Source organism: Narcine bancroftii, chromosome 4 (assembly GCF_036971445.1).
Source record: "Narcine bancroftii isolate sNarBan1 chromosome 4, sNarBan1.hap1, whole genome shotgun sequence".
NCBI lineage: Eukaryota > Metazoa > Chordata > Chondrichthyes > Torpediniformes > Narcinidae > Narcine > Narcine bancroftii.
In genome coordinates this window covers 87,269,087-87,296,724 of record NC_091472.1, presented here as the reverse complement: position 1 = coordinate 87,296,724, position 27,638 = coordinate 87,269,087, and the positions used below count along the sequence as shown (strand labels likewise).

The 27,638-nt window shown below is 40.1% G+C and overlaps 2 protein-coding genes across 3 annotated transcripts in view; one reads left to right on the top strand and one right to left on the bottom strand.

The window, feature by feature from the left end:
• Positions 1-3,432, top strand: part of slx4ip (SLX4 interacting protein) — a 179,824-nt gene extending 176,392 nt beyond the window's left edge. Inside the window, exon 11 of the mRNA XM_069931867.1 lies at positions 3,330-3,432. Within this exon, the coding sequence (XP_069787968.1) occupies positions 3,330-3,350 (21 nt within the window). The 3' untranslated portion in view covers positions 3,351-3,432. The remainder of the gene's footprint in view (positions 1-3,329) is intronic.
• Positions 3,433-8,351: 4,919 nt separating this feature from the next.
• LOC138760780 (protein jagged-1-like) overlaps positions 8,352-27,638 on the bottom strand; it is a 52,318-nt gene continuing 33,031 nt past the window's right edge. Inside the window, exons 15-26 of one of the 2 annotated variants that reach the window (XM_069931855.1) lie at positions 27,119-27,232; positions 24,259-24,372; positions 24,036-24,149; positions 23,829-23,945; positions 22,565-22,592; positions 22,390-22,475; positions 16,457-16,570; positions 15,801-15,910; positions 12,921-13,157; positions 11,636-11,764; positions 11,397-11,547; positions 8,352-10,357 (exon numbers count right to left, since the gene is read on the bottom strand). In XM_069931855.1, coding sequence (XP_069787956.1) covers positions 9,903-10,357; positions 11,397-11,547; positions 11,636-11,764; positions 12,921-13,157; positions 15,801-15,910; positions 16,457-16,570; positions 22,390-22,475; positions 22,565-22,592; positions 23,829-23,945; positions 24,036-24,149; positions 24,259-24,372; positions 27,119-27,232 — 1,769 coding nt within the window. In that variant the 3' untranslated portion in view covers positions 8,352-9,902. The remainder of the gene's footprint in view (positions 10,358-11,396; positions 11,548-11,635; positions 11,765-12,920; positions 13,158-15,800; positions 15,911-16,456; positions 16,571-22,389; positions 22,476-22,564; positions 22,593-23,828; positions 23,946-24,035; positions 24,150-24,258; positions 24,373-27,118; positions 27,233-27,638) is intronic. The other variant, XM_069931856.1, reaches the window with a different exon arrangement.

Below are 27,638 nucleotides of genomic sequence, written 5' to 3'. Positions count from 1 at the left end.
ATAACCACATTAATTCATTATTTAAAATTTGGTACTAAAAGAGTAACATCACAAACTAAATCTCAAAGTGAAAAGACAAAATTCAAGGAAAGCACCAATCATGTTTGGGGTCAGGACCCTGCTTCAGAAATGAGGAAGGAAAGGGTGTACAGGCTTCATTAAAGAAGAAAGGTGGAGAGGTCAATGGGTGATAGGTGGGCTAAGAAGTGACAAAGGGTGGTAAACAGATAGAACCAGGAGGGGAGGAGCAAGAGTTGAGTGACAGAGGCAGGATAATGAAAGGTGGAAGCAAAGAGGAAAGAATATAAAGGAAAGAAAAAAGGCAGGGGGTTGATAAAGATAGCAACAGATTGATGGAACCATATAAAGGAGAGATGGTGGCCAGCTGGGAACAAAGTAGGAGATGATACAGTGGGAGAGATGTATAGGAAAGTGGGGAAGGGGAATGGCATGTAATCACATCACACAAGGCTATTGTCATCTGAATGTACAAGTACAACCCATCAAAACAGCGTTCTCTGGTCCTCGGTGCAAAAACATCCAGACATAACACGCATGCAGACAAATAGTACGTATGCAAGACAAGTATTATATCTATAAAAATAAATAAACTTTTTTTTTTGCAAATGAGTCTCAGATGGTTAGTGTGAGTAGTTCCTTTGGTCAATCACCATTCTCACTGCTAGTAGGAAAAAGCAATTTCTCAGCCTGGTGGAGTTGGCTCTGATATTCCTGTATCTCTTACTCAATGAGAGCAGCTGAAAGATGCTGTGTGTAGGGTGGAAGGGGTCCTCAATGATATTGTGTGCCCTGTTCAGACTAGGATCCTGGTAGATCACCTCGATGGGGAGGGGGGGGGAAGGAAGATGGAGATTCTAGTGATCCTCTCTGCTATCCTTATGTTACTGTGGATTGACCTCCGATCCATTTTTCTGCAGCAACTGTTATCACACTGTGATGCAGTCAGCCAGGAGATTCTCAATAGAGCTCCTATAGAAGGTTGACAAAATCAACCAGCTGGAGGAACTCAGTGGGTCACGCAGCATCAGCGAGAGAAAAAGAACAGTCAACATTACAGGCCAGAACAATTGAGGCTCAAAGTGAAGAGGAGTGTTCATCAGTAAAATGAGGATAGGGTATCCAACTCCTACCATCTTGTCCTCAATGTACTGGCTCTCTTACCTCTGAACTCTTAGCCTTTGAATTATTCCAGTCTGAAACATTGACAATTGTATCACCAATAGTGTTATTGGAATTTCAGTCAACTGCTCATTGTCCCTTTATACACAGAACAGCATCGGACCAGGCCTTTCAGACTATATGCCTGCACTGAATACATCAAAATAGTATGTGATGAAAGTCTGGACAATCTATTGATGCAGCATCAAAATGCCAAGGGTCCCAGATTACTGGAGTTTTACTTTATTTGGTCTTCCATCCCACAGAGGAAAATAAATAAGAGAGAGATGTAGATTAAATTCAGGTCAAAGCAATTGAAATTACAGTCTTCAAGTCACCTTTATTTATCATTCATACCATGCTTGTATGGTAAGGACCATGGAGCATATTTACATAAACATATTTTAATATTTCAATATGTTTAACTTAAGACATATACAGTATATGTCCTCAGTACACTATCCACATATCTTCTGGAAATTCTGGCTTGGGGGAAAAAAACTTGCCTAATCTGGACCCAAGAGCCTGAATGATATGGTACCTCCTACCAGATGGCAGAAGGGAGAACAATTGAACAGTTTACATGAAGGGTGTAGAGTCACTCAAAATATTTATTGCCTTTCGCCATCATCGAGTGTTGTAGATATCCTTCATGGTAGGAAGAGAGCCCCCAGTGATCTTTTCCACTGACTTCACTATCCTCTGCAGGGTCTTGCAGTCCGAGGTGGTAGCTGAAGAGAAATTAAAGTTATGAGGCCAATTAGAAGAGCACAGGTAGATAGGCTAGTAAAGATGGGGAGGGACAGAGCAAGACCAAGTGAGAATTTAAGAGAAAGGATGCTATTTTTTTAATTCTAATGCACTATTAAATTAGGATCCAAGCCAGCAAACACAAGAGGGAATATTTAGAGTCAAGACACAGGCAGCTGAGTATTGAAGTACCCCAGTGAATAATAATAATAATGAATTTATTGTCATACACACGAGTAACTTGTACATAAAGAGTGCATTGTTGTAGTCGGGTCACAATGATGTGTTGAGACAGGGTAAGGAGATGATAATATGGAGGTGGAAACTTAAATACAGATAAGTACAAAAGGTTAAAAACGTAATTTCTTACATTTCAAATACAGAAACCCTTTGAATGCTTAACATGAGGGGAAAGCAAGTGAAAGAAATTGTGGAAAACTAAATGGAGAGTTGCTGACAATTTTTTTTTAGAAATCAAGTAAAATAGAGAAAAACCCTGGTAGCCGGCCCCTATGGGGATAGGTAGATGCTGGATAAGTGAATCTTCCAGTTACTTAAGATTACATGTGACGGTGAACTAATGGCGAGGCACACCAACTGTAAACTTAATTTTTTACCTATTTATTTTCTGCAATTTTTGTTTTGCTAGTTGCTGGAATTCCAGATAACAGGTGTTTTACTGTACTCCCATTCTAGAAATTCAAAATATTAACAGAATATACCAGGGATGCTCAGCAGGTGAAATGGGCATTAAAGGAGAGAAAAACAGAGTTAGGAATTTTAGACAAATGTCTTTTAATTAGAACTGAAAATTGATTTTTTAAAGCTTAAAATTGTAGAGAAAGTGGAGCCTTGCAGAGAACAGAAGATCAGATTTATTTCAGAATTGAGTCAAAGTCATACAATATGGAAACAGATTCTTCAACCAACTGACATATACCTATTTGCACCAGTCTTATGCTCATCTCATCAATTCCCCTGTCTTAAGAATGTACAGTAGATGGAAATGCAAGAACCCAGAGAAACACAGTCATATGCAGAACTTGCAAGCTCCAGCACCCCGAGGTCAGAATTGAACCTTCTGGCTGAAAGGGGCTGGTAAAAGTTAATGAACAACAGGAAAATCTGGAAGTCAAATAAAGCAGTTTGGGAATTGCTTATTCAAATTATGGTGAAGGTGTTAAATTCTGTCCCTTTCTTAAAGGACAGAATCCCAGTTTAGTTAATACTCTCAGTTCTGGAATAATTTACCAAGGATAATTTGAGGCAGAATTCTAGGGTTTTTAATTCCACTTCAATTATCTCAAATACAATCTCAATGAAAGCACATGTTACTTCTACATTTTCTGAAGATTTTTTAAGACTTTGTTACTTTTCTATTTTTCAATGCTTTTTTTTAGGAGGAAATTCCATCGAGTTGATTGACAGAGTTACAGAATAATTGATTTTATTCCTGTAAATGTAAGTTCCTCAAAGTCAGAACAGTACATTTAGTTAATAAATATTGTAAATCAGAAGTATTGAACAAGAACAGGAAGGAACAAAATAAAACATGATGGTTTTAGATTACTCTTGGTTTTTTTTTAAATGAAGATTTCCCAATATAAATATCAGAGGATCTCAATATTATGATGCATTTTGAATTGGTCAGTTAATTTGTGACTTCTGTCCTGGACTGTACATACTACAAAGTTAGAAGAATAAGATACAGGCCATGGCTGATGCATACCAGAAAAATGTGATGGGATGATTTCAGGAGTAGATAATAGTGTAATTCAGGACTGAGCTTGGTTTCATTGAAAAAATAATATTTATTGAAAACATGGTCAAATACTATTGGATTAAAACTGACTGAATTTCTTGAAATTAGAGTGGCAATTTTCATTTGCATAATGTTTGAAATGTCAGTAAAACAAGTTCATATTTTGTCACTTTTGAAAAAGATGAAAGTTCAATATCAAGGGGATAAAGATTAGAAATTAAAAGGACATAATAGTCTCTGATATAAGCTACTTGAACATTATTAAACATTACAAGGATAAGTCAGTACAGAATAAATAACAGAAACAATATTATAATAGATATTCAACAATCTTTATTTTCCTCCAATAATTCAACAGGTAGTTTGGGATTTATTTATTACAAATGAGGAAATGCTTTTAAATTGTCCTTGCATATCAGACAACTTCAATGTATGAAGCTGTTTTATCAAGGGAGCTTCTTGGATCAATGCAGCTTGAAGTAGAGTTGGAACACTAGACCCCATTTCTTTTCTGCCCTCATTCGCAGCAAGTTTTTGAATGAGCTAGAGCAAGTCTAATGTCTCTCGTTTGAATGTGCACAAAATCATTTCATTCCTGCAATGAGGATGTCTAATTAAAGGCGAACATGTCAAGTTCTCAAAAAAATTATTGAATAGAATTTGCATGTCCACACATCAATTTTAATAGATACATGATTTCCTGTATGATGCTATTTTAATATATTGATTTACCATTTCAAAGTAAATTAAAAACAAACACAATTTAAGATGATCCCTGCGTTGATCCATCTGAATCCCATTGATTCACAAAGAATGCAGCCAAACCAGAGAAATGAAAATTTATTTGCAAAATCTGCTATGGGAACCACTTCATAAATGTGAGATCTTTATTTTCTTTGCACTTAAAGTAGACCAAAGGTCACATTAATCAAAAGAACGAACAGCTGCTACTAATTTTTCATAAACAGATCAGGAAATCGTTCAGTGGGCTTCAGATACCCCACTGGTCAAATTAAGTTCAGAAAGCTGCACATGAACATTGTATTTCATAATCTTAGGTTTATTACATTGGAATGCCTTAATAGGAGATTGTTTAAACCATCTCAAATGTGTTCAGTGTTCGACGTGGCTAATCTGTAAGACTATTCTGTGCAGGTTCCTTGTTTCAATATCTTCATTGGAAATTTCAAGTAATCAATAATTTTTCTTCTAAACAGGAATTTTCTTCTCATTTGTTTGATAACATTCAGAAATAACATCTTGCTTTATATGTGCCTGTAACTTTTTTTTGTACAATCACTATTTTAAGGAGAGAATAGGGAAAAGATAGAACTTCAGTGAATTTACGATGTAGGGGTCAAATGCAATACACAAATCTGCTGGAAAAACTCAGCAGGTCATGTGACATCCATAGGAAGTAAAGGGTACCCAATGTTTCATGCCTGGGCTCATTTCCAACGAAGCTCCTGGGCCTGAAAGGCTGTCTACTCTTTACTTTCTATGGATGCTACATGACATAACGATTTAAATCCAGAATGCCTAAGAAGCTAAAATTAGAGTTGTAGGATTACAGGAAATTAAAGATGGGAAGAGATTATAGTCATTAGAAAGCATTGTTTTAAAATTAATCACTTGTTTTCAAAGAGGGGTTAATGGGTGAGTGGATCCTGGGTGTGAGTTTGAAATTGTGCTGCATATAACCTAAGGAACTTAACCAATGGAAGTGGGGGCCCAGTCAGCTGTACATTGGAGTAAGAGTACAGTCATTGAGAGGATGCAAAAGTCAAAGGCACAGTGGTACTCCAAAACTAGTCTTCCTTCCATATTTTACTGATTTAAATAGATTCAGAATGAATTTAAACAAAGCCATTTAGCAACAGCAAATCATCTGGTGGTCTACAACTAAGTGGATACAAACATTTCAACCAGAATTGGTGATTAAGTATTTCTCTTTCAGGGTTACTAACTCTTACTCCTCCCACTGTATTCATCTACAAAAAGTTGGCAGCGTGTTTGTTAGCTTCCTGCCATGCAGCCTTTATAGTTTTAAATCCATCCTCGAATGATGGAATTAAATTTCTTTGCCAATTCCAAGAATCCCGTGTGAAAATTAGACATTCTGATCTGTGGCTGAAAATTCGGAGACAAGACAAAAATGTCAGTTATTTGCAACTGGATTATACATGTTAATTCAGTGAAGTTAGAAGGATAAGTTTTGGAAACTAAATGCAAGGCAGGGAGTTCCAATGAGGTTGCTTCATGTGGGCAAATGAAGAAACTCGATCACACAGGTCAATCAATCATCAGCCCAGTTGAACTGATAGTGAAATTTCAGTGGCTCACTATCTACATTTCATTCCTCTCTTCCCTCGCACCTCAGCAAGCACATAATAGCTCTTCATTTTGAAAAGCTGCAGAGATAGTACTGAGGTGTGAAACAGTATTTCTAATGTAATTTGGCCTAGTGTACAAAAAATACATTCCACTGAGAATTGATTCAATTCCTAAGTATGCTTTGAAGTACTAAATGCGACCCCTGAACGTTACAAAATGTCATGCCTTTCCATAAAATCCTTGGATGAACTCATTAATCTGCAAGTGTTAATTATGACTTTGTAAAGGAAAAACATTCATTTTGTGGATGGATCCTTTCTCTTGTTTGAGCAGTAAATTTGAAACAATCTGTCAATGGATACGACAGGCTTTCAACATCTAAACAGTAACAGAGCTGTAGGTATTGTGGTGGGAGTTAAATGAATCTACTGTTCTTTTAACCAAGCTTACAGGAACAGCAGTTGTTATTAATCATTACTTCAAATACATAACCTCAAACTACCTCTTAAATCAATGCTAAATGATAAAGGCAGTAACAAAATAATTTCAAGCTCTACAAATATCAGGGACTGAACAGGACACAGCTATGCACACGCTAGAGAACATGCATTTGGAATGTCCATTTTCATACTGGGTTATAATTACTATTGTCCATGATGAGAATAAACTCCATTCTAAGGATTGTGGATACATCAATAGTCCTGACAATATCCTAGCAGTATTTGCAAGACACTATATTCAGAATAGGGAAACTCATTTTGTTAGGGCAAACAATTGCATGCTAGTTTGTGACAAAAAAAAATTCTATTGTATAATTTGATCTGCCAAGGCCAAAATAAGCAATTTCTTACTTTGCTTCATCCAGAGCCGTCTGCACCCCACCCCCCACCAAAAAAGTCTGGCAAAGAGCATACACATGTGGCACATAGTCAAAATTCTCTGTTTCAAAACTCAAACTAAAGACCAGTGGTTGGACAGCAAATGCCTTTGCAACACAGCTAACATTTTGAATGCTGATCAACCAACATTTTCATTTCTCTCCATTGAGGAAATATCAACTCAGTATTTGAAAAGGTTAATTAGGGACACCTGGATCAGTAATTAAAATAAAACTAATGTTCATCCTCAAACATTGGGCAGTAAGATAGAGGCACCCATTGTAACAGAGAGAAGCATGGTTTCCAAATTAAAACTTCAAAGCACAAGTGGGATAAATGCTAACTTCAACAGTGCCGCAGTCTTGGCCATGTCCAGTCATTGTTACATTGTTCCCACTTGCCCAAAATACTTGGGCACATTTTCCTGCCTTTATTCTATTCAGTTTATTTCAAAAGCACACATTTTAATTACTATAATGGGCCATAGAAGATGGATGAGCTCATCATTAATAACATGCGGTTCTTTCCAGTTAACATACAATTTGTCAATCTTGATTGTAAAACTTGTGCTTTCACCATTACCGAATCCAAATCAAGATATTGGTCACCTAGCTCTATCTGTTACCATCAACAGTTTTTCCAATGACTCGTGTTTGTAAAGCTTTTAGTCCAAGGATCAGCTCCTGTTGTTCCTGCTAATCTCTCACAGCATCACCCCTCAATCCACAAAAGAGCCTGGTCAAACAGTGATAGCTTTGGTGTAATGTTTCTCATAAAATCAGAATTTTCTGTTCAAAAATTTTTATTGGGGTTTTATGAAAAATGGGCACAAAAAATTCATACCATACAGACGTTTACAAAGAATCAAACACTTGTCATGTAGCAACGACTCAATCAAATTGGGACAACCTGGAGAGCAAGAACGAGAAAGTAACATACAAAAAGTGTTTGACAATACTAATGCAACCACAGATTTGGGAAGCCAGTACTTAAACAAGGTATTACACTGCACAGCAACATAAACCTACAGATACCTTCTAGGAACAAAGTCAGAGTATAGCAGCATCTCCACTTCAGAAATGGTGTCTGGTCACAAATCAGTTAGAAGACCAAGTGACAAATAAATGAAGCCAATGTAGTAGAAAGCAAGTAGAGAGGGGTTTGGAAAGTTAATATTAACAGTCACGTATAAAGCTGATTAACTTGACAAAGCTTGTTGCTAATGCCCCAGAATTTAAGATGCATTCCAGTTTGAAAACACTGAGTGAACTGTAATGTATTATTTGAGGCAAGTGTTTGAAGATACTAAGATTGCCAATGTTATTTTGTAATAACCAAAACTAAAATTTGCAGATCAGTCCAACAGGTTTTTTTTTAAAGAACCAATTATATTCATGTTTTAGAAATGGAAATGCACGTTTTAAAAGAAAGCACATAACAGTAGCACATTGTTGTATCAAAATATTTAATAAATATTAATTTCCAAAATTTATTGCCAGGAGCAACACAAATGATGAATCCTCATGTTCATATAACACTAATGTCACAATACACAAGAAAACATCGTAACCAAGATTTCACCAATGAGATTACCACATTTAAGAGCCTTTTCAGAACTTGGATATCCTTGGGTCAGGCAGGCAGTGTGACATGTCATTCCACAGCAATCTCACTGGAAAAATCTACCATTCAAGTATTCAACAGCTAGCTTATTATTAGAATACTTCCTAAATGCAGGTAATGTTATCACAAAAATCAAATCTACAAGTGGTTCAATATTATATCCAAGGTGAAAGATCAGGATTTACAAAACAATGTGCTGTGCTTTTAACTCAAATGTACTATCTAGAGATATACAATTTTTTTTAAATTTTTCATGTACATGCAACCACTCACATTTCAGTTACACAAAAGTAAATAGGTTAATTTGTTCCCTTACTTGTATTTTGTTGCAGACTGTCCGCCCTGTCACTCCAAGGTTTTAAACTCTAAAGCAGCAATTATCAAAGCATTCTAGTCTAATGCTCTCCGCATGTCCTTTTGATGCGTACAAAAAAACTCGGCCAAAATAAAGAGCTTGAAGTGATCCTATAGAAATTGATCCAAAAATTTCTGACACTGTACAAAACAGTTCCAAGGCACGGGGCCAATTCTAGTATTTAAAAAATAATCCATTCTGCAACTAGAGCACACCTCAAATTTGGCATGTAGGCAACATTACTGAAACAAAGAAACAATTCATCAAAAATAAAGGAGCCACAAGCTTACAAAGCTATCAAAAACCTTCAAATCTAAACATACATATAAATAAAAGGAATGGTATTTAAGGCTCTTGATTATTTAAGTTATTAAATCAAATATACACAGTGATTAATTAAAAAAAGTATTTACATTTATACAAAATCATAAACACTTGGCCTTTTATTAAATTCTTCATCTGAACAGCAACTGCTGACTCATGCCCAACCCCCGCCCCCTCCCACCCCGCCCAAACAAAAGTTTCATCTTGGATTTTGATGACTGCTGTGGTTTCCAGCTGTAAAGGCACTTCATACACAGAACTAGACAAACAAAGTCAAACCTACTGTACATAACTTAACAATACTGAGAAATTTGAGCCAGTAAAATAAATAAAAATTCACCATCTTAAATTAAATCAGGGCTGGCAAACACCTAAAACTAGATTTCAGTTCAAAAGGATATAGAATCCTAATTAGACTCATTTAATTGAAGAATGGTTCAGCAAAGCATAAACTGCAGCTGAATTTCCATCAGGGTATTCTGACGAGATATGCATAGACGTGAGGTATAGCCCATGTCATCTCTGCCAACCACAGCAACCATCAATGCCAGGGTACGTCAGTTTGTCTTGAAGGTGTTCTTTGCTGATAATACCCTTTACATTATAATACAGAACAAATTTAGGAACTATGACTAAACCTTCAGGGATAGCAAAAGGCTGTGCATCTTTAATAGTGAATAGGCAGCACCGCTGATTGCTATACAATGTACTCCATGTGACTCAAGCTCTGTGCACTTTCTAAGTCTCTGTTATCTTGCTTACTTGTCCAATTAGGGTTTTTAGTAGGAGTGCCTTGTACAGATTTCTCATCTCTGTCTACCAGTGTGTAGGCTGATTGCTTGGAAAACCTCGTCTTCTGTTGGTGTTTATCTACATCGACTTCTTCAAGCTCTGAATTGTGCGTCCTTATTTTGGCAATTTTCGAATTTTTGTTTTCGTAGTCTTTGCTGGCAGAACTATTTGTCCCGTGCTTTTCAATGGGATTTTTTATTTGATGCAGCTGTTCTCGAACATTGTTTGTGGTGTCGTCAGATCCCGGAGTGGGACTGCTCTGTTTTCTTCGACGCCGTATCCACCAGAAGAATAATGTTACGAAGCAACAGACCCAAACAACGGTGATTACAGAGCTCAGCAAAGGGACCAGGAAATCTGCTGGGCAAGAAAGGAGAGAATGAAGTTAGACAAAGGGAACAAGCAGTCTCAGGTACTTTCCCCGGCAAGTAATAGGCTCTATGGACAAACAGATTTCAGCATTCATCTTCAAAATTGATGCCATTAACTTGGTATCTTTTGTGCTCTCATTCCCAATCACAAATAGCCACTAAACTCGTGCACTCATTTTAAATGAGGGTAGGAACAAGCAACTGCCCCACAAATTCTCTCTAAATATCAGAGAAGCAATGGGCATTGCTATAAAGTGACATTTTCAGCAATAACCTGCTCACACCTCAGTCTGGGTTCTACCAAAGTCACTCAGCTCCTGACCTCATTACACTAAGAGCTGAATTCTAGAGGTGAAAGTTACTGCCACTGACATCTAGGCAGCATTTGATCCCCTGCTGTCATTACCAAGATCACCTCCATTTCTTGTACTCTGACCCCAGGAAGAGCAAGGACAGAGTTCCTCTGGTCTTCACTCTTCACCCTACCAGTCCCCACTTCTGACACATTATTCTCCAGTACTTTGGCACGATTCCACCACATCATAACCTCCACACCCTTGTCCGCTTTTTGCGGGGATTAACCTGAGACTCACTGGACAGTGGGCTGATTTTTTTTTTTATCACAGCATTTCCATCCAGCCTTGGAACAGCAAGTCTGCAAGGCAAAATGCAATTTTTTTTATTTGCTTAGGGCGAGGGCAGGTGTGTAAACATGGAAAAAAATAACTCGGTGGGCATGATGCTAACCTTGGCCATACTCATGTTAAAAGTCTGCTTGTCTCATCGAAATTGCAGAACCAGGTTTCTACATTCGTCAGACAGATTTTGAAGACTATCTGGTGCCTAAGCACGTTTTGCACTTGACACCTAGCAAAATGGGCTTCCGAAATCCTGATTTCAGATTTACCAGTTAAAGCAGCAATGAGACAAGCTGACATGGCTATTCATTTGTCCCATGTTCCCATTCAGAAGCAACCCAGGATTTGGACCTCCCTTTTACAAAGTTCTCAATATGCACAGAATCTTACCTGGCTTCAGTGGTTCCTGCACCGTTTGCACTCGAACCTCTGCAATTGCTGCAAGAATGGAGTTGTTTCCATCACGCTTACTGATGACATCAGTAATTCTCTCAGTCAAATCCTTGATTGGATTAGTTTCCTGCTGTGAATTTTCCATTGACTGGGGAAAAGCAAAAATGAGGTTAGGCAAGGTAAAGTTAACAGAACTGGGTCCATTTAAAATTTTGGTGATGCAAGAGGATGCTTACTATTGCCACGTTAATCTCGTTGGCAGAGTTGGTTTGTTCGCAGACAAGGTAAAGTGAATGTTCCACTGACAGGTTGCGTAAAACCTGGAGACGCCTCAATTCCACACAGATTTGTTCAATTGTAACACCCTAAAATCAATCAAATAAAATCAAATGCAAGACCAAGAAGCCACAGCGGACACAATGAAAAGGCAGAACCAGTCAATAACATGGCAAAATTCCCAAAATTTAAAGGTGGGGGGCAGATTTAAAGAGACTTCAGAATTTAAGGTTGGTAGAATTCTTAGCAGTATGGTGGAACAGAGGAATCTTGGGGTCCAAATTCATAGATCTCAAGGTTAGTGCAAGTTAATAGGGTGGTTAAGAAGGTTTATGAAGTGTTGGCTTTCATTACTCAGGGGACTGAGCTCAAGAGCCTTGATATGGCAGTTCTATAAAATTCTGGTTAGACCACACTTGGGAGTACTGTGTTCAATTCTGCTTGCCTCGTTATAGGAAGGATGAAGAAGCTTTGGAAAGAACACAGATATTTTCCAGGATACAGCTGGATTTCAGAACATATCTTGTGTGGAAAGGTGGAGCAAACTAAGATGAGAGGAGATTTAAAAGATGCGTACAAGGAGCACATATAGAGTGGACAGGCAATAACTTTTCCTCCAGGGTGACAAGTCAACTTCTGGAGAAAAGTTTAAGGGAGATTTCAGTAGGTATTTTATGCAGAGAGGGGTGAATACCTGGACTGAATTGCCTGGGATGGTGGTAGAGGCTGGTACAATAGGTTCACTTTAAAAGTCTCAGATAAGCACACAGGGATACAAGAAAATTCAGGAGTGGGGGGGGGGGGGGTAGTGGATTATGCAAGAGGAAATAGTTAGTGATATGGAGAAGGTTTAGATGGGTCGTCACAAAATTGTGGGCTGAACAATTTTGTGCTGCATTAATCTCTTTTAATTCCAGAGTAGACAGGAAACCTTGTCCTGCTGGTGGGCTAATTTTAGTAAGTTGGAAACAATCTTAGAAATAATTGCCAATCTTTACAGGAGAAAAAGCAGGAACGCCAACTTCACGTAAAGGTAATGAACTTGCCTTCTGTTCCGTTAACTTTAAAATTACACTTTCTTGTCAAGGTAGCGAGAAGGAACGGAGGCTGGCAAACAGTGAATGTACAGGGTACCCACAGTTACACTGAACACATTTGTAGAAGCTGACTGACTGCCTCTATTCCCACCATTATCACATGAACAAGCCTCTTCAAATGTCCACCGCAGTCATCACGATTACGTACCGGATGTAGCATCTCTTTGTTAATGGCAAGCGTGATCTTGGCACAAGTACCATCCATGTAGTCCGTGCTGGGCTGGCACCTGGTTTTCATTGGCGGACGACTGGATGAGCACTCACCAAAGCCTACACACGGAGGGACAAAACAGTGGTCCTCCCGCACAGGGAGACATGTTTGCCAAGCCGGACAATTGTTACGGCCTTTTCCACGAAGTTGGCAGGGTTTAGGGCCGCACCACATCTATAAAAGGCAGATTTAACAGACAAGTCAGCTACCTGACAGGGCATATTGTCGACAGTAGTCCAAAAGATGCTAGATCTCACTGCTGCCAAGTAGGGCTCTTAAGCACAGAATATTAAAACATCTCGCCATCGACTTTAAAATATTAAATATCATGGTATCAAACTTATGTGTTTCAATCAATATTGATATTGTTTTGGATAGTCTGGAGGGTTGCCAGAGGATACAAATGGGCATTGATAGGATGCAGAGCTGGGCTAAGTGGCAGAGGATGTTTACCCCAAAAAAGTGTGAAGAGAATTTCAGAAGGTTAAATTTAAAAGGCAGAATACAATGTTAACAAGAGGATTCTGAGCAGTTTGGACAAACAGATCTTGGGATCCATAGTCACAGGACATTTGAAGCTGCTGCCAGGTTGTTAAGGCGTATGGGCGTGTTGGCCTTCATTAACTGTGGGATCGAGTTCAAGAGCCATGAGGTTATGTTGCAGCTATACAAGACCTTGGTTAGATCCCACTTGGAACTGTGTATTCAGTTGTGATCACCTGACTACAGGATGTGGATGCTACAGAGAGGAAAGTTCAAGGATGCTTCTGGATTGAGTGAGTTTAATCTTATTTCTTGGACCAATGGAGGATGAGGGGTTACAAGTTGTTGAGAGGCATTGTGGGGACGGCTAGAGGCTTGACCATTTAGTGGGATGCTGAACGTTAACGATCAAAAAAAGCAGTGATCAGCTGCAGCATGTGTTTCAATTTTATTTTAGGTTCTACTACTCAACTTTCACACCAATCATAATTAGCTTTAATATTAGCTTCTATCATCTTCTGTTAGTTATGTAACAAGAAATGGTAGGTACAAATGTCCCTTCATCAGGTTGGCAACATGCAAAATGGCATGCTATATAAATGATCTGAAAACACTGATGGTCTAGTTGTTAAATTCATTGAGGATGAATACAATTATAAACACAAGGTTAGGTCAAGTTAACTGAGTGGGTGATGATCTGGCAAATGGAGTACGATGTGGGGGAGGGAGAATGAATGTGAAATTGTTTAATTTGGCAACAAAAACAACTTTATTAACCAAATAGTAAGATTGGAGAGCAGAGACAAAGAGATCCAAGTACCCTAATGGATGATTCATGAAGGGCTATCATGCAACTTCAGGGAACAACAGAATGTGTCTGTTGTGAAAGGAGTTCAATACAAAAGAAGGAAGGTTATGTTACAATCACATAGGGAATTGATGAGGCCATATCTAGAGCACTGTGTACACAATTGATCTTCATAAGTGCTCTTGTTTGGAAATATTCAGTGAAGGCTTCCTGGACTCAGGAATGTACTGTTTGATGAAGATAGGCTGTTCATCCACTGATGCTTATGCAGAGAGGGGATCCAATTGACCCTAGAACTAAAGATTACTATTTGAAAATAAGAGATTACCCATTTAAGACAAGGTGGAATTTCCCAAAGGGTAATGAGTTTTTGAATTCTCTTCAAATCGTTGTAGAAGCAGTCATCGACTAATTTTTAAAGAGGCAGATATTTGATAGGCAAGGGGCTGAAGGGTGACTATGCATGGGAGCAACAGAGTGGAGGGTGCCATCAGATTCGCCATGATCTAAAACAAATGGGGTGCTGCCGCAGGTGCAGACCCAAGATGAATAGGGAGTGGATCACCTCCATCGCTCCCATAGTCCCTGCAGCCACACAAGACTCCAATTCAGTTCAAACCATCGGCAATCTGAGCCCAGATCCAAACCTCCAAAATGATGAGGAAGCCTTCAGCGCCCCAGGGTGCTTTTGGAGTCCTTTTTGCACTCAGCCCCCTCTGGTATCCCAGTTCTGATACCTGGTTTTCATGAGTTGATCTCCAGAGCCCATAGCCTGGAGTGGGTCCTTTAATCTCGTCGTTAGCAGCCTACAGCCTGTGAGGGTTACTCGCCCACAGCTTGCCACCTGTTCTTCAGCCACAGAGCCCCTCGCCAGTATGTCACTGTTGTCACCGTCCTTGGGCTAGTGTCTTCTGCTTCCTTTCTCAACAGGGGATGTTCTCTCTGTTATTAGTCCAAGCCTCTACTCCCTGGAACCTGCAACTCCTTGTGGCCACTGCTGAATACAGCCACTGCCATCTTGGGCCCAAACCCCGTGGTGATAGAATTTTAAATAAAACACTGTTGGCTCCTTTAACAGGTGGTGAACTGAATTGGAGTCTTGTGTGGCTGCAGTGGCCAGGGGAGTGCTGGAGGTGAATGCATGGTAACTTGGTGACTCTGGAAAAGTGGGGGGGGAGGGGGGAAGGAGTAAGAGACTTTCTTGTAATATTACATTTTGTTTTATTGCATTAAAAAGTTTCTGATCTCACTGAATGGCAGAGGAAATGAAGGATGAGTAGTCTACCATTTCGAATCTGTATTCCTGCTGTAACACTTACTGGAGTATTACCATTGTGCAACATTCTTGGTTTACATTACTAAATCCAGTTTCTTATCCCAAATGATTTGCAAGAATACAACAGCAAGTTTTAAAGTGGATAAATCCAAAAATCTCCTTTCTTCTGTACTCCCTTCTGCCAGCCTCATTTTTAGCTTCCTTTTCCATACAATTTTACTACCATTTCATTTTCCAGTACTTATCATACCTTTGTACATGCAACTCTGCCATTGTGACACTGACACCCATTGCAGTCTTCTTCCCATTTGGCTCCATGTGACACGACACCATCTTTTAGGATGCATGCTCTTCCTGTGACTGCAGAAAGCAAGGGGGAAAGATTCAATCAATGACAGAGAATGGAAAAGGGTTTGCGGGTTCTGCTCATCGACAATCAGTAGTCCAACTGCCAACCCATGCACCATGACACAAGGTAAACATTCTGTTACGACTGAATTTAACAAACAGCTTCACTGTAGAAGTAACAAAACGAGGTTAGAAGAAGGAATATTACTCAGTGAGAGCTGTGACAAAGTCTAATGACAGGCTTCAGCCAGACTTGTTGTTTCATTATTCCATGAGATTAGAGCAGATCTGCATCCTCTCAGATATTTTGTTTTGATATTCTCACGTTGTTTTCGACCACAACATGTTTTTTTAAGGAGGCAGGAGCTAATCATAAGCGGCCAGAAAATCATTCCACTTGTCTATGTGCAGACACTGCTGTAGCCAAGGAAGCCACCTTATGTTCATTGATTATCCAAGAAAATGGCTTTTTTCTACATTAAATGAATTAAAACAAAGTCATCACCCCCTTTGCATTGATCACTAATTGTGTACCATTGAAAAATAATCACGATTTACCTTCTTGACACCTTAAGCCACTTTGTCCTGGTGGGCAATTACATCGAAAGCCATTGATTTCATCCACACACGTGGCTCCATAGGCGCAAGGCGAAGACTGGCATTCATTGATATCTGAACATGCAGAATGATTTTAAAAAAAGGCACTTACAAACCAACGTACAACACAATTAAGTGAAATTTAAAGAGCAGAGCATGCAGGAATTATGAAATTAAACCAAATGCTCAGATCAGGAAGCATCTAGGAAGGAAAACTAAAGGAAGCAGTTCAGAAAACCTAAAAATCTGCTGCTTAATTTGCTAAGTGCTTCCACATCGATTTCAGACTTTCAGATCTTCCTATGGTTGGAATGTTAACAGTAATCAAGCAACATTTCTGGAAGGATTCAATCATTAAACTTTGTCCAAATTAACATAGACTTGAAATTTTCCCTGTTGAAAGATTTTATTTAATCATACCATGCTTCAAATAGAACAATGACCATAGAACTGTTCAGCACAAGAACAGGCCCTATTGACCACATGACTGTGCTGAATATGATGTCCAAATCAAACTAAAATATGACCAAATGCACTCAATATCCCTCCATCCTCCTCCTATTCACGTGTCTATCTAGAAGCCTCTAACACTACAATTGCATCTGCTTCCACCACTATGCCCAACATTCCAGGCACCTACCACCCTCTGTACAAAATATATCCCCTGTACGTCTCTCTTAAAACTTCCTCCCACTCACCTTAAAGTCCTGCCCTATAATACATGATGCTTTTGCCCTGGGGGAAAGATTATGACTGTCCACCTTATCGATACTCCTCTTGGTTTTATAAACCTCCATCAGATTGCCTTTCAGCCTCCAACACTCCAGAGAAAACATCTCGTTTGTACAACCTCTCTCCATAATTTATACCCTCTGAGCCAAGCTTCACCCTGCTTCTGTACCCTTTCCAAGGTCTTCACATCCCTTCCGAAATTGGGCAATAAGAATTCCATACAGCATCCAAAATGCAGGCTGACTAAAGTTGTATACAGCTGCAGCACGAGCTTCGATCTTTTATACTCAATGTCTCGCTCAATTAAGGCAAACTATGCCTTTTTTACCACCCTATCTATTTGCGTGGCCACTTCTAAGGAGCTATGGACCTGGATCCCCAGATCCCTCAGAGTATCAATACTTTTAAGAGCCCCAACACTACCCTTTTATTTGACCTCCTGAAGCTCAACACCCCAACCTTCTCTGCATTAAACTTCATCTGCTCATGTCTTTAATTTATACCGTTGTACTCTTTCATAGCCCTCTGCACTGTCCACAATGCCACCAACCTTTATCAGCCAACTTACTAACCCATCCATCTAATTTTTCGAAGTAATTTATATACCTCAAACAGGGATCCCAGCATTGCTCCCTGCACAACATCACCATTCAGCCTGAATAACATAATTTGGCCACTAACCTCTGTCTATGGGCCAAGTAATTTTTTTATCCAAATTTATCAACTCGCCATGGATTTCATGCATCTGACCCTTCTCAAATCAGCCCAGTGTGAGGAACCTTGTCAGACACTTTAAAGTTCACATTGACACATCCACCAAGTCTTGCCATGTTGAATATCCCTAATCTGACCTTGATTATTCAAATGTGAAAAAATTCTATTCTCAAGTATCCTTTCCAATTGTTTCCCTATCACTGATATGAAGTTTACTGGTCTATTAATTATCTCATTTTCCCTTCTTAAAGTATAGCATTCTCCAGTCCTCTGGGACCTCTTATGTAAGGATGAGTGAGGATGAAAACATTTGACAAGCCCCAACAATCTCTTCACTTGCTTCTTTCAATAACCTAGAAGGTATCCCATCAGGCCCAGGAGTCTTGTCCACCTTAATGCTCCTCAAATATCCAATACTATCTGTTTTTTTTAAATATATAATTTTTTTTTTTATTTAATACTTCACCATGAACCATGTCAATAATATTTACAAATATTCACATTTTCATTCCCTCGTCCCACCCCATAATGTAAAGAAAATAAAAATAAATAAATAAAATACCTCTTTCTTGATCTCAATAGGCCCTAATGCACAAGTTCTCCCGATGCTGGCCATCACTGTCTATATCCTTCTCCTTGGTAAACACTTCCTGACTCCATGCACAAATTCCCTCCTTTGCCTTTGAAAGCTCCTATCCTCTCTCTCGTCATCCTCTTGTTCATAATCCAAGCATAATACCGTGGAATTTTTAATAACCCTGCTCAATAAGGCCATCTCATGGCCCTTTTGGCCTTCCTAATGCTCTGCTCAAGTTCTTTTCTGCAAGCTTTATATTCCTCCAGGGCTCCCTCTGATTGTAGCTTCCGAAACCTGACATATACCTTTTTCTTCTTGACTAAATTCATAACCCCCTTGTCCTCTTGCTTTGCCTTCCTTCAGACAGGAACCAATTAGTTGGTGCCTAAACAACTCCTGCAGGTCAAATGTGAGCTTGCTTGATTACAGCCACCTCGCACCCCCTAGCACCTGTCTAAACACATCATAATTTTTCCTCCAACTTAACATTTTTCTCCAAGGCCCAAGCTTAGCCTTGCTCATAACTATACTGAAACACAGAGTATTGTCAAATGCTCCCACACTGAGACTCCAATCACCTAGCAAGGTTCATTTGCCAATGCAAGGTCTAACATGGCCCCCTTCCTGGTTGAGTTGTCTAAATGCTGCTTCAAGAAACCCTCCAGCATATACTTAAATTCTGTCCCATCTCAGCCTGTCGTACCAACAACATCTCTAGTCAATAAAGGGGCAATTAAAGTCTCCCACGACAACAACCCTGTAGCTTTTTGCCATGAACTACATATCTGCAACCTGCAAGCTAATTATTGCTAATAGCAAATCAATTTGTAGATAAGATTTTTTTTTAAATGCAACAGGCCTGGAAGGAAAAAAATCCTTTATCTTTTCCATGGAGGGAAAATGGGAGGGTTTGCTGGGGGGTGGGGGGTGGAAATATGTTGAGGACATATTGCATATGCATTCATCAGGATCTATGCAGCCTTTATCGAGTCTTAATAGTTAGTAAACCATTTCCAGCAAGTTGAAGAAGATTTTTTTTTGGAGGTGAAGGCGGTGAGGAACAAAGAATAATTAAATGGGACTTTATTTTGAATGATTCAGTAGTTCGCCAGATATAATCAACTTACCAGAGCATAATTTTTGTTTCTTTTGAAACTACACTGAAGCACACGTTTCAATAGCGAGCTTTGAGAGTGCAGACTTGAAACATTACTACTTCCAGGCAGGTTTGAGAGTCACAAATTAACCTAGAATGTATCAGCACAAAGTTTTCTTTGCAAACTCAGTGACTGGGAAAGATGCACAGGAGCTCATGTTTGTACTTTCAAATGTTAAAAAAGCTGGAGCATAAAGTAAAAACACTCATTTGGATAGTCTTCATTAACAACTGCAATCATAAAGGGGAAAAATGTGTAGTTGTTCACTCAGTAAACAGTAGTAAAGCATTTTGTTTAAATGCTGAGAAAAATGAGGGTGCTGTTGTTAATGACAGCCCTATCGCTGGTGAGGACCCAGGGAGAGCAGAGTCACTGCACTCTTCCCCAGGGTCCAACTGCACAGACCTAATAATAGCTCCAGACAGGCTTTAAATGGTCTGTCAAAGGAACTGACAAGTGTTTTTATTTAAAATCCTACAATTACTGGGTCAGTCCCCAAGATGGCAGGTCCTGTGCTGGATAGCATACCACAAGGGTTGCAGACTCTGAGCAGCAGACCAGTACAGGGCACCAGAAACAGGAGAAACAACCCCCATTGAGAAGGACAAGAGAGGAGGATGATCATAAGGTAGGGGACCAGCCAGTAGCTCAGCAGCTGAAAGACCCTCATAGGCTGTGGGTGATTTGCAGTCAAAAGACCCAACACAGGCTGCAGCTGACCTGGCTCAAAGGAGCCAGTTATCAGAACTAGGATTTCAGAGCATGTTGAGGGCAAGATTTCAGAGCATGTCGAGCTGGAGTTTGTGCAGCCATGGGAGTGCTAGAGGTGACTCTGGACATTTAATGACTCTGAAGAGACTCTTTTGCTTCCCTTTTTTTTCTTACTGTAAGGGTCGCTGGGAACTATCAATGAGGACCCTGTCTGCCTTACAGCAGACTAAAGGAAATTTGGTGTAATATTACATTCTGTTTTACTACATGACCATAAAAAAAATCTTAAATCAAAAAGGTGATGGTGTTCAGAGACCCACGTTTGCATGTTAGTCACTAAAAGTTAATGTGCAGCTACAGGAAACAATTATGAAGGCACACAGTACATTGGCCTTTATTGCAGATGCCTTGAGTTCAAGAGCAAGATACTTCACTGCAATTATACAGAGCCTTATAATATTGTGTATGGGTCCAGCCTCACTACACACGGATGTAATTGTGATACGGTGCATAAAGGATCACCAGTTTGATTCTTGGGATTGGAGCGGGATGGTCAGGCTAAGGCAAAGATGGCCAGAAGTAATTGTCTGCAGGAGAGATTATACTGTCAGAATGTGCACAAGTACTGAGTGAACTCATCATCAAACCAGTTTGAGTACGAGCGAGCGCACGAGAAAGGAAAAATAAAGACTTTGTGAATGTGCCATACACAAAAGTGATGGAGAAACTTAGCATTCTCAGGATTGGGTAATCAAGGGCACCTCAATCGAAAGATGGGAGAATGAGGAGGAAGGAGAGGGAGGAGCACAGGCTAACAAGCAAGAGAGGGTAGAAGAATAAAAAAAGCTGAGAATTGACAGGGAGAGAGGTTTGCTCTCTGATAGGAAAGGGAAGGGGGTGGGGAGCTGGAGGAAAGACAGAGACTCAGGGGAGGTGGTTAATGGAAATTGGAGAAGTTTACGTCAATGCCGTCTGGTTGGAGACCGCCCAACCTTTTGTATTGTGACAGATCATGTTATATTTTATATTGTATAGAGAAGCGTTTTAAAAGAGATAAATTGTGGGTTTATTTTAAAGTGTAGGTCACAAACAAACACTTAACACAGATCTATCTCATTTATAATGCCTGAGCTCTGCTCAAACCAGGGAGTCCAGGCTCCCAGTGACTTTGTAAAGGCAATGGAAAGTGCTTTGCTGAAGGACTTCACAAGTAGGTGTTAACTGGACAAGAGGGAGAGGGAGAGGGATTTCTGCAGTGGCATTTGGAAGCTTCTTTGAAGACAGCTTGAGAGTTCTTAGTTCAGCCTGTGCCAAGCCCTTGTGGTCCATACAAGAGGAGATGGCTGCCTGTATAATGTCTCATCTGAGATCAGAGAAACAGAAAAGGAACTCTGAAAGAAGTCATCATCTGGAAAACCCTGATGCGGAAAGTTTCTTCGGCAAGACACTGAAGTGGCTGTTCAGAAGGAATCTGTTCTGGGTGTCCAATGAGCAACAAATCTCTCTGAAAACCAACAAGAACCTTCCTGGACAGTAACCATTTACCTTTCAAGCACCAAAGCCAGGTGAACTTTATAAATGTTAAATTCCGTGCACAGTTTAAGAATTGCCAGATACCAATGAACTTGGAGGAGTGAGAAGTGAGATTGGACTGTGAATCAAATAACTTTTCTGAACTTATACACACATTACATATACGTGTGCTTAGAATTAGAAGGGTTTTAAGTTAATAGTAATAAGTTAAAGTTTGATTTTTTTTTTAAATGTTTAAAGAAAATTAAAAGTAACTTTTGTTTAAGTAACCATTTGTCGGTGAATTTCTATTGCTGCTGGGTTTTGGGGCCCTCTGGGCCTGTCACGATATAGTCTTTGTAAATGTGATACAGGTTTAAAGTTGATGAGATCTCAAGTCCTGATCTTGGGAAACAGTTTAGCAGGAATCAGCAATTAAGAACATTCTGGAAAAGAAGTGCAGCAATGCCAAAGCTTAATATTGTACTCACTTATTCGGCAGTCTGGTCCAGCAAAACCAGGAGCACATTCACACCGATACCAGTTCTCGCCATCCACACAGGTACCACTGTTGTAGCTGTCAAATTAAAAATTAGTATTAAATACAGAGGCCACCGTCATGAATCCAAAACCCCAAATATTTTTTTAAAACAGGATCTCACTCACCATGGGTGCGGATTGCAGTCATTTGTATCTAGAGAGGAAAATATTAAAAAGAATTTAATAACTGTCGGGAGAAATTTTGTTCAACCCTCAAACTTACATTCTACTGGTGCCCAAGGTGGTGACTTGTTAATCGGCCCCTGATTAAAGTATAGGAAGTAATTTAATGTTTGTCAAATAGATTATTACCCCTACTGAATGGATTCTAGGCTTTCACCATCAGCTTTGCTAAATACTTTCCGACAGATGTGCGCATAGGGAGGTAGTCCTTGTAAAGCTAGTTACAGGAAGAAATGAGTGAAAGCAGATATGCTGCTGTCCAGCCAAGAACACTGGGAACAAGAGCACATCTGCATTCACTTGTGTAATTTGCATCGCTCTCAGCCACAGGTCTCGTATCGGGTAATAAAATGGATTGCTATTAGATCTGGCAGAGTTGCAGTTAAAATACTTATTTTGCCAAGGCTTCAGAAAAACAAAAACAGAAAACCTAAACAATCAGAACACAGAAATAAGATATTGGGTCATGGTTTTCCAGAGGAATAACTCGAGCAGCATCTGATGTTAAATGAAATTGCCTCTTTTTTAATGTTTGTACCTTCAAAATGTTTGTGTGGCAAGTTGATGAATGTGCAAACTGAGGAAACAACATTTGGGTGATGACTGAACAAACTGTTCATTACCTTAACTGAATGACGCCACGGAAGATTAACTGTCCAAGAGTGGATCAGAGATGAGTCAGCGGGCACGTATGTGAGAACAAATTGGGAATGCAGGGAGCAATGAGCAGGTAAACAGGATTGCTCCTCCAGATGCCAGCATAGACTGGATGGGCCAAATGGGCTCCATGTGTCATTACAACTTTCAGAAAGTTGGATTGGCGTCAATCAAGTCAGGCAAGTGGAAGAAGTAGATTAATTTTAAAAATGAGAGTTCAATTTGGCTGAAATTAGTTCTCACCACATTCTAGAACAAAATTAGAATGGGTTTCCTTTCAGAATTCAAATTTGTGGCTCAACTTATTTCAATAGAAACCTCAGCAGTAAGAGACTGCTTGCAAATACAATGGACTGCTTGGATTGGCATTTAACCACCCATCTCCCCCTCACCTGAAGCACACAAGTAATGAATCATGTCTGTATCACAGCAGAAAATCTGTCTGCATAAAACTTAAAGCATCCCCAAAACCTAACTGGTTTAAGTGCATTCACTTTAACCACCTCGCTGACGAGCTGATACATTCTAGTCAGAAAGCACAATTACTCACTCTGCGAGCATGTGATGCCTTCCCAGCCTTCTTTGCAGACGCACGTGTAGGAATCTCCATTCACCACACAAGTACCACCATTTTCACAAGGATTTGGTAAACAACTACTATTTCTTGCTGTGGAGATGCAGAGTGGAAAGGAAATGAAATTACAAGTCTTGCCAATGGTGTCATGAGGCTTAAAGAATTAATAATGCAAGCACTCACCTATGTTGCATGTGGCACCTTCCCAGCCAAGAGCGCACATGCATTTGAATGTATCGCCTTCATCATAACATGTCCCACCATTGTTGCATGTGGCCTCATCACACTGGCTATCCCCTGCAAACAAACACAAATCACAAATTGTTGGCCCAAGGTTCCATTTTTGTTTCTTTCAATGAACACATTACAATGCAGCCAAAAAAAAAACCAGCAGTAGAGTACTCACGAGAGTGGCAGGTTTTGCCTTTCCATTCATTCTGGCATTCGCAGTAGAAATCGTTGACAAGATCGTGACACCTGCCCCCATGCTGGCAGGGGTTGGCCCCGCAATCATTAATATCTGCACAATGGCAACAAGAAAACTAACTTAGAGATATGAAAGATTGTAGATGTTGGAATCTGGAGCAAAAAAAAGGATCGACTGGAGGAACTCAGCTGGTCAGGAGTTCCATCAGCACCTCATTTTTCTGAGACTCAGCAGCTTTACCACGAAGCTCACTCTGCATCAGATGTTGAGAAATTGCTAAATTGGACCAAATATTAAATAGTTAACCCCGAACACATGCCCCAGTCTACCTCTAACTCTCTCCAGTCCTACCACCTGCTGCAATCTCTGCACTCCTTTTATAATCTTTATTTTAATCACTACTTCACATTGGCCATTGAGTTTTAAATTGCTGGGTCCAAAACTGTAGTGTTCCCTTCTTAAATCTTGCCACTTAAACAACCTTAACTTATCCTTTTCCGTTCCTGTCCTATCTTAATACTCATTTTGATAAGTGATTCAATTAAGAATCTCAGGACATTGTGCAAAAGCACTATCGAAATGAACACTCCAATGCCAGTCAAGTGCACACTATAAAATAATGTCCTGCTGTATATCTTTTGTGTATGTGTACAAACATTCCCCACTACTATTCATAATACAGCCACCTGGAGTTGTACAAAAAGACATTGATTCAGGGATTAGTTACCTTTTTTAAAATACACATAACACACGCATTATATCTTTTTTTAAAAAAAAGAAACCAGGTAACCCTCTGTGGGTTGAAACAATGCACACAATTTATAGCAGGCATGGGTAAATAATAGCGGCAATGAAACGTGTACAATTTACAGATAAATGTGGGAATTAGGTATGTAATGAAAAATTCAAACTTTTAATCTCGGCAGTCTCAGGATATCACTTTGGCTGGAGTGCCACAGTACTCTGAGAAACAGGATATTCTGGCTAGGGAACAGTACCTTATCAATGATAAATGTCCAGACCCATCCCCCAAGGGAGGAGACTAACATATCAACTGCTTCTGAGACAAGTCTCAGACTAACCTTTGCAGGAGAATATTATCTGTATAATAGGCGATTGACACCTCTGGGGAATTTGAATGGGTTGTAAATCGCAGATTAGCTGTGGTAGATAATGGGAGTATGGAATGTGTATTGTCTCCTGTCCCTAGTAAATGCAAATTACTCGAGAGTTGGAGTATAGAACACAGGTGCCTAACCTTTTATCTGGGATTGTCGGGACTTGACACCTGCCATTGTTTAGAATCTTCCAGATTTCAGAATCATTTTGATTTCCGTCCCTTTAAGCCCACCCAAGTTGCACTGCCATTTCTAGCCCCTCACCCGCCCGAGTTGCGCTGCCATCTCTCCTCCCTCGCCAAACCTAATTACGCAGCTCTCTCCCCCTTCCCCCACTGCTGTACCAACGCCAGGTTCCCCTGCACTGGGCACAGCGGTTTCAATTGTGTAGAGGATTATGGTTAGTGATGACGGTCACTGAGCCGCTGTGGCACTTTCAGTCAGCTCAGCAATGTCATACGGGAGTCAGTATAGGCAATTCTGAAGCACTTATAAAGTCAGCCTGAAGAAAACTGAGGTCCTCCATCAGCCAGCTCCCCACCATGACTACCAGCCGCCCCACATCTCCATCGGGCACACAAAACTCAAAACGGTCAACCAGTTTACCTATCTCGGCTGCACCATTTCATCGGATGCAAGGATCGACAACGACATAGACAACACTCGCCACGGCAAATAGTACCTTTGGAAGACTACACAGAGTCTGGAAAAACAACCAACTGAAAAACCTCAAAGATTAGCGTATACAGAGCTGTTGTCATACCCACACTCCTGTTCGGCTCCAAATCATGGGTCCTCTACCGGCATCACCTACGGCTCCTAGAATGCTTCCACCAGCATTGTCTCTGCTCCATCCTCAACATTCATTGGAGCGACTTCATCACCAACATCCAAGTACTCGAGATGGCAGAGGCCAACAGCATCGAATCCACGCTGCTGAAGATCCAACTGCGCTGGGTAGGTCACGTCTCCAGAATGGAGGACCATCGCCTTCCCAAAATCGTGTTATATGGCGAGCTCTCCACTGGCCACCGAGACAGAGGTGCACCAAAGAAGAGGTACAAGGACTGCCTAAAGAAATCTCTTGGTGCCTGCCACATTGACCACCGCCAGTGGGCTGATATCGCCTCAAACCGTGCGTCTTGGTGCCTGACAGTTCGGCGGGCAGCAACCTCCTTTGAAGAAGACCGCAGAGCCCACCTCACTAACAAAAGACAAAGTAGGAAAAACCCAACACCCAATCCCAACCAATTTTCCCTTGCAACCGCTGCAACCGTGTCTGCCTATCCCGCATCGGACTTGTCAGCCACAAACGAGCCTGCAGCTGACGTGGACATTACCCCTCCATAAATCTTCGTCCGTGAAGCCAAGCCAAAGAAAGAATAAAGTAGTGGAACACTATGGGATATATGGGAGTTGAGCTATGGTTGTGTCGTGCTATGTTTGGTGCCAAGCTCCATTTTTGATGAGCAGCTGTCATCTATCGATAAAAGTACTGGTTTTTAGCGATTGCTGGTTTTCAGAATTCCAGATAAAAGGTTGGACACCTGTACTACACCTGAGCAGTATATGGTGTGCACACTATACAAGTTTTTTTTTAAACATTGTTTAAGATTTTCAGCATGTGTGAATTATACGAGTGAAAACACGGTAAATCGTTTGAACATATTGCAAAAAAACCTACATCTGTAAAAACATTTCTAGATGACAAAACCACTTACCAAACTGGCATACAACACCTTCCCATCCTTCACGGCATATACACTGGTAGAAGTTGACTCCATCAATGCACGTCCCACCATTTTTACATGGATCACTCTCACAGTCATTAATATCTAAAGGAACAGAAGTGTTTATTCAGAAAGCAAACCAGGTTGTTTCCAATGCCCACCATCAAGAGAACATCAAGTTTCTGGCCAACATTAAATTATTAGCAAATTCCTTGCGCTTTAGGATGCTATCAAAAATACTGATCTTTCAATAAAAAAGTTTCTTAGAGGTTGACAAGATTATGCTGGGGGGGAGGCAGTACCTTTTCCTGGGGTGACAATAATACGAGGGGACATCTATTTAAGGTAAAGGGAGGAAAGTTTAGAGGGTGACAGTTTTTTTTATTCCAAGAGTGGTGGATGCCTAGAACACATTGCCAAGGGTATAGGGACATTCAAAAGACTGATAGGTGCATGGATGGATGAAAAATAGGTTATGGTGTGAGGTAGTTAAAATTAATTTGGTTTACAT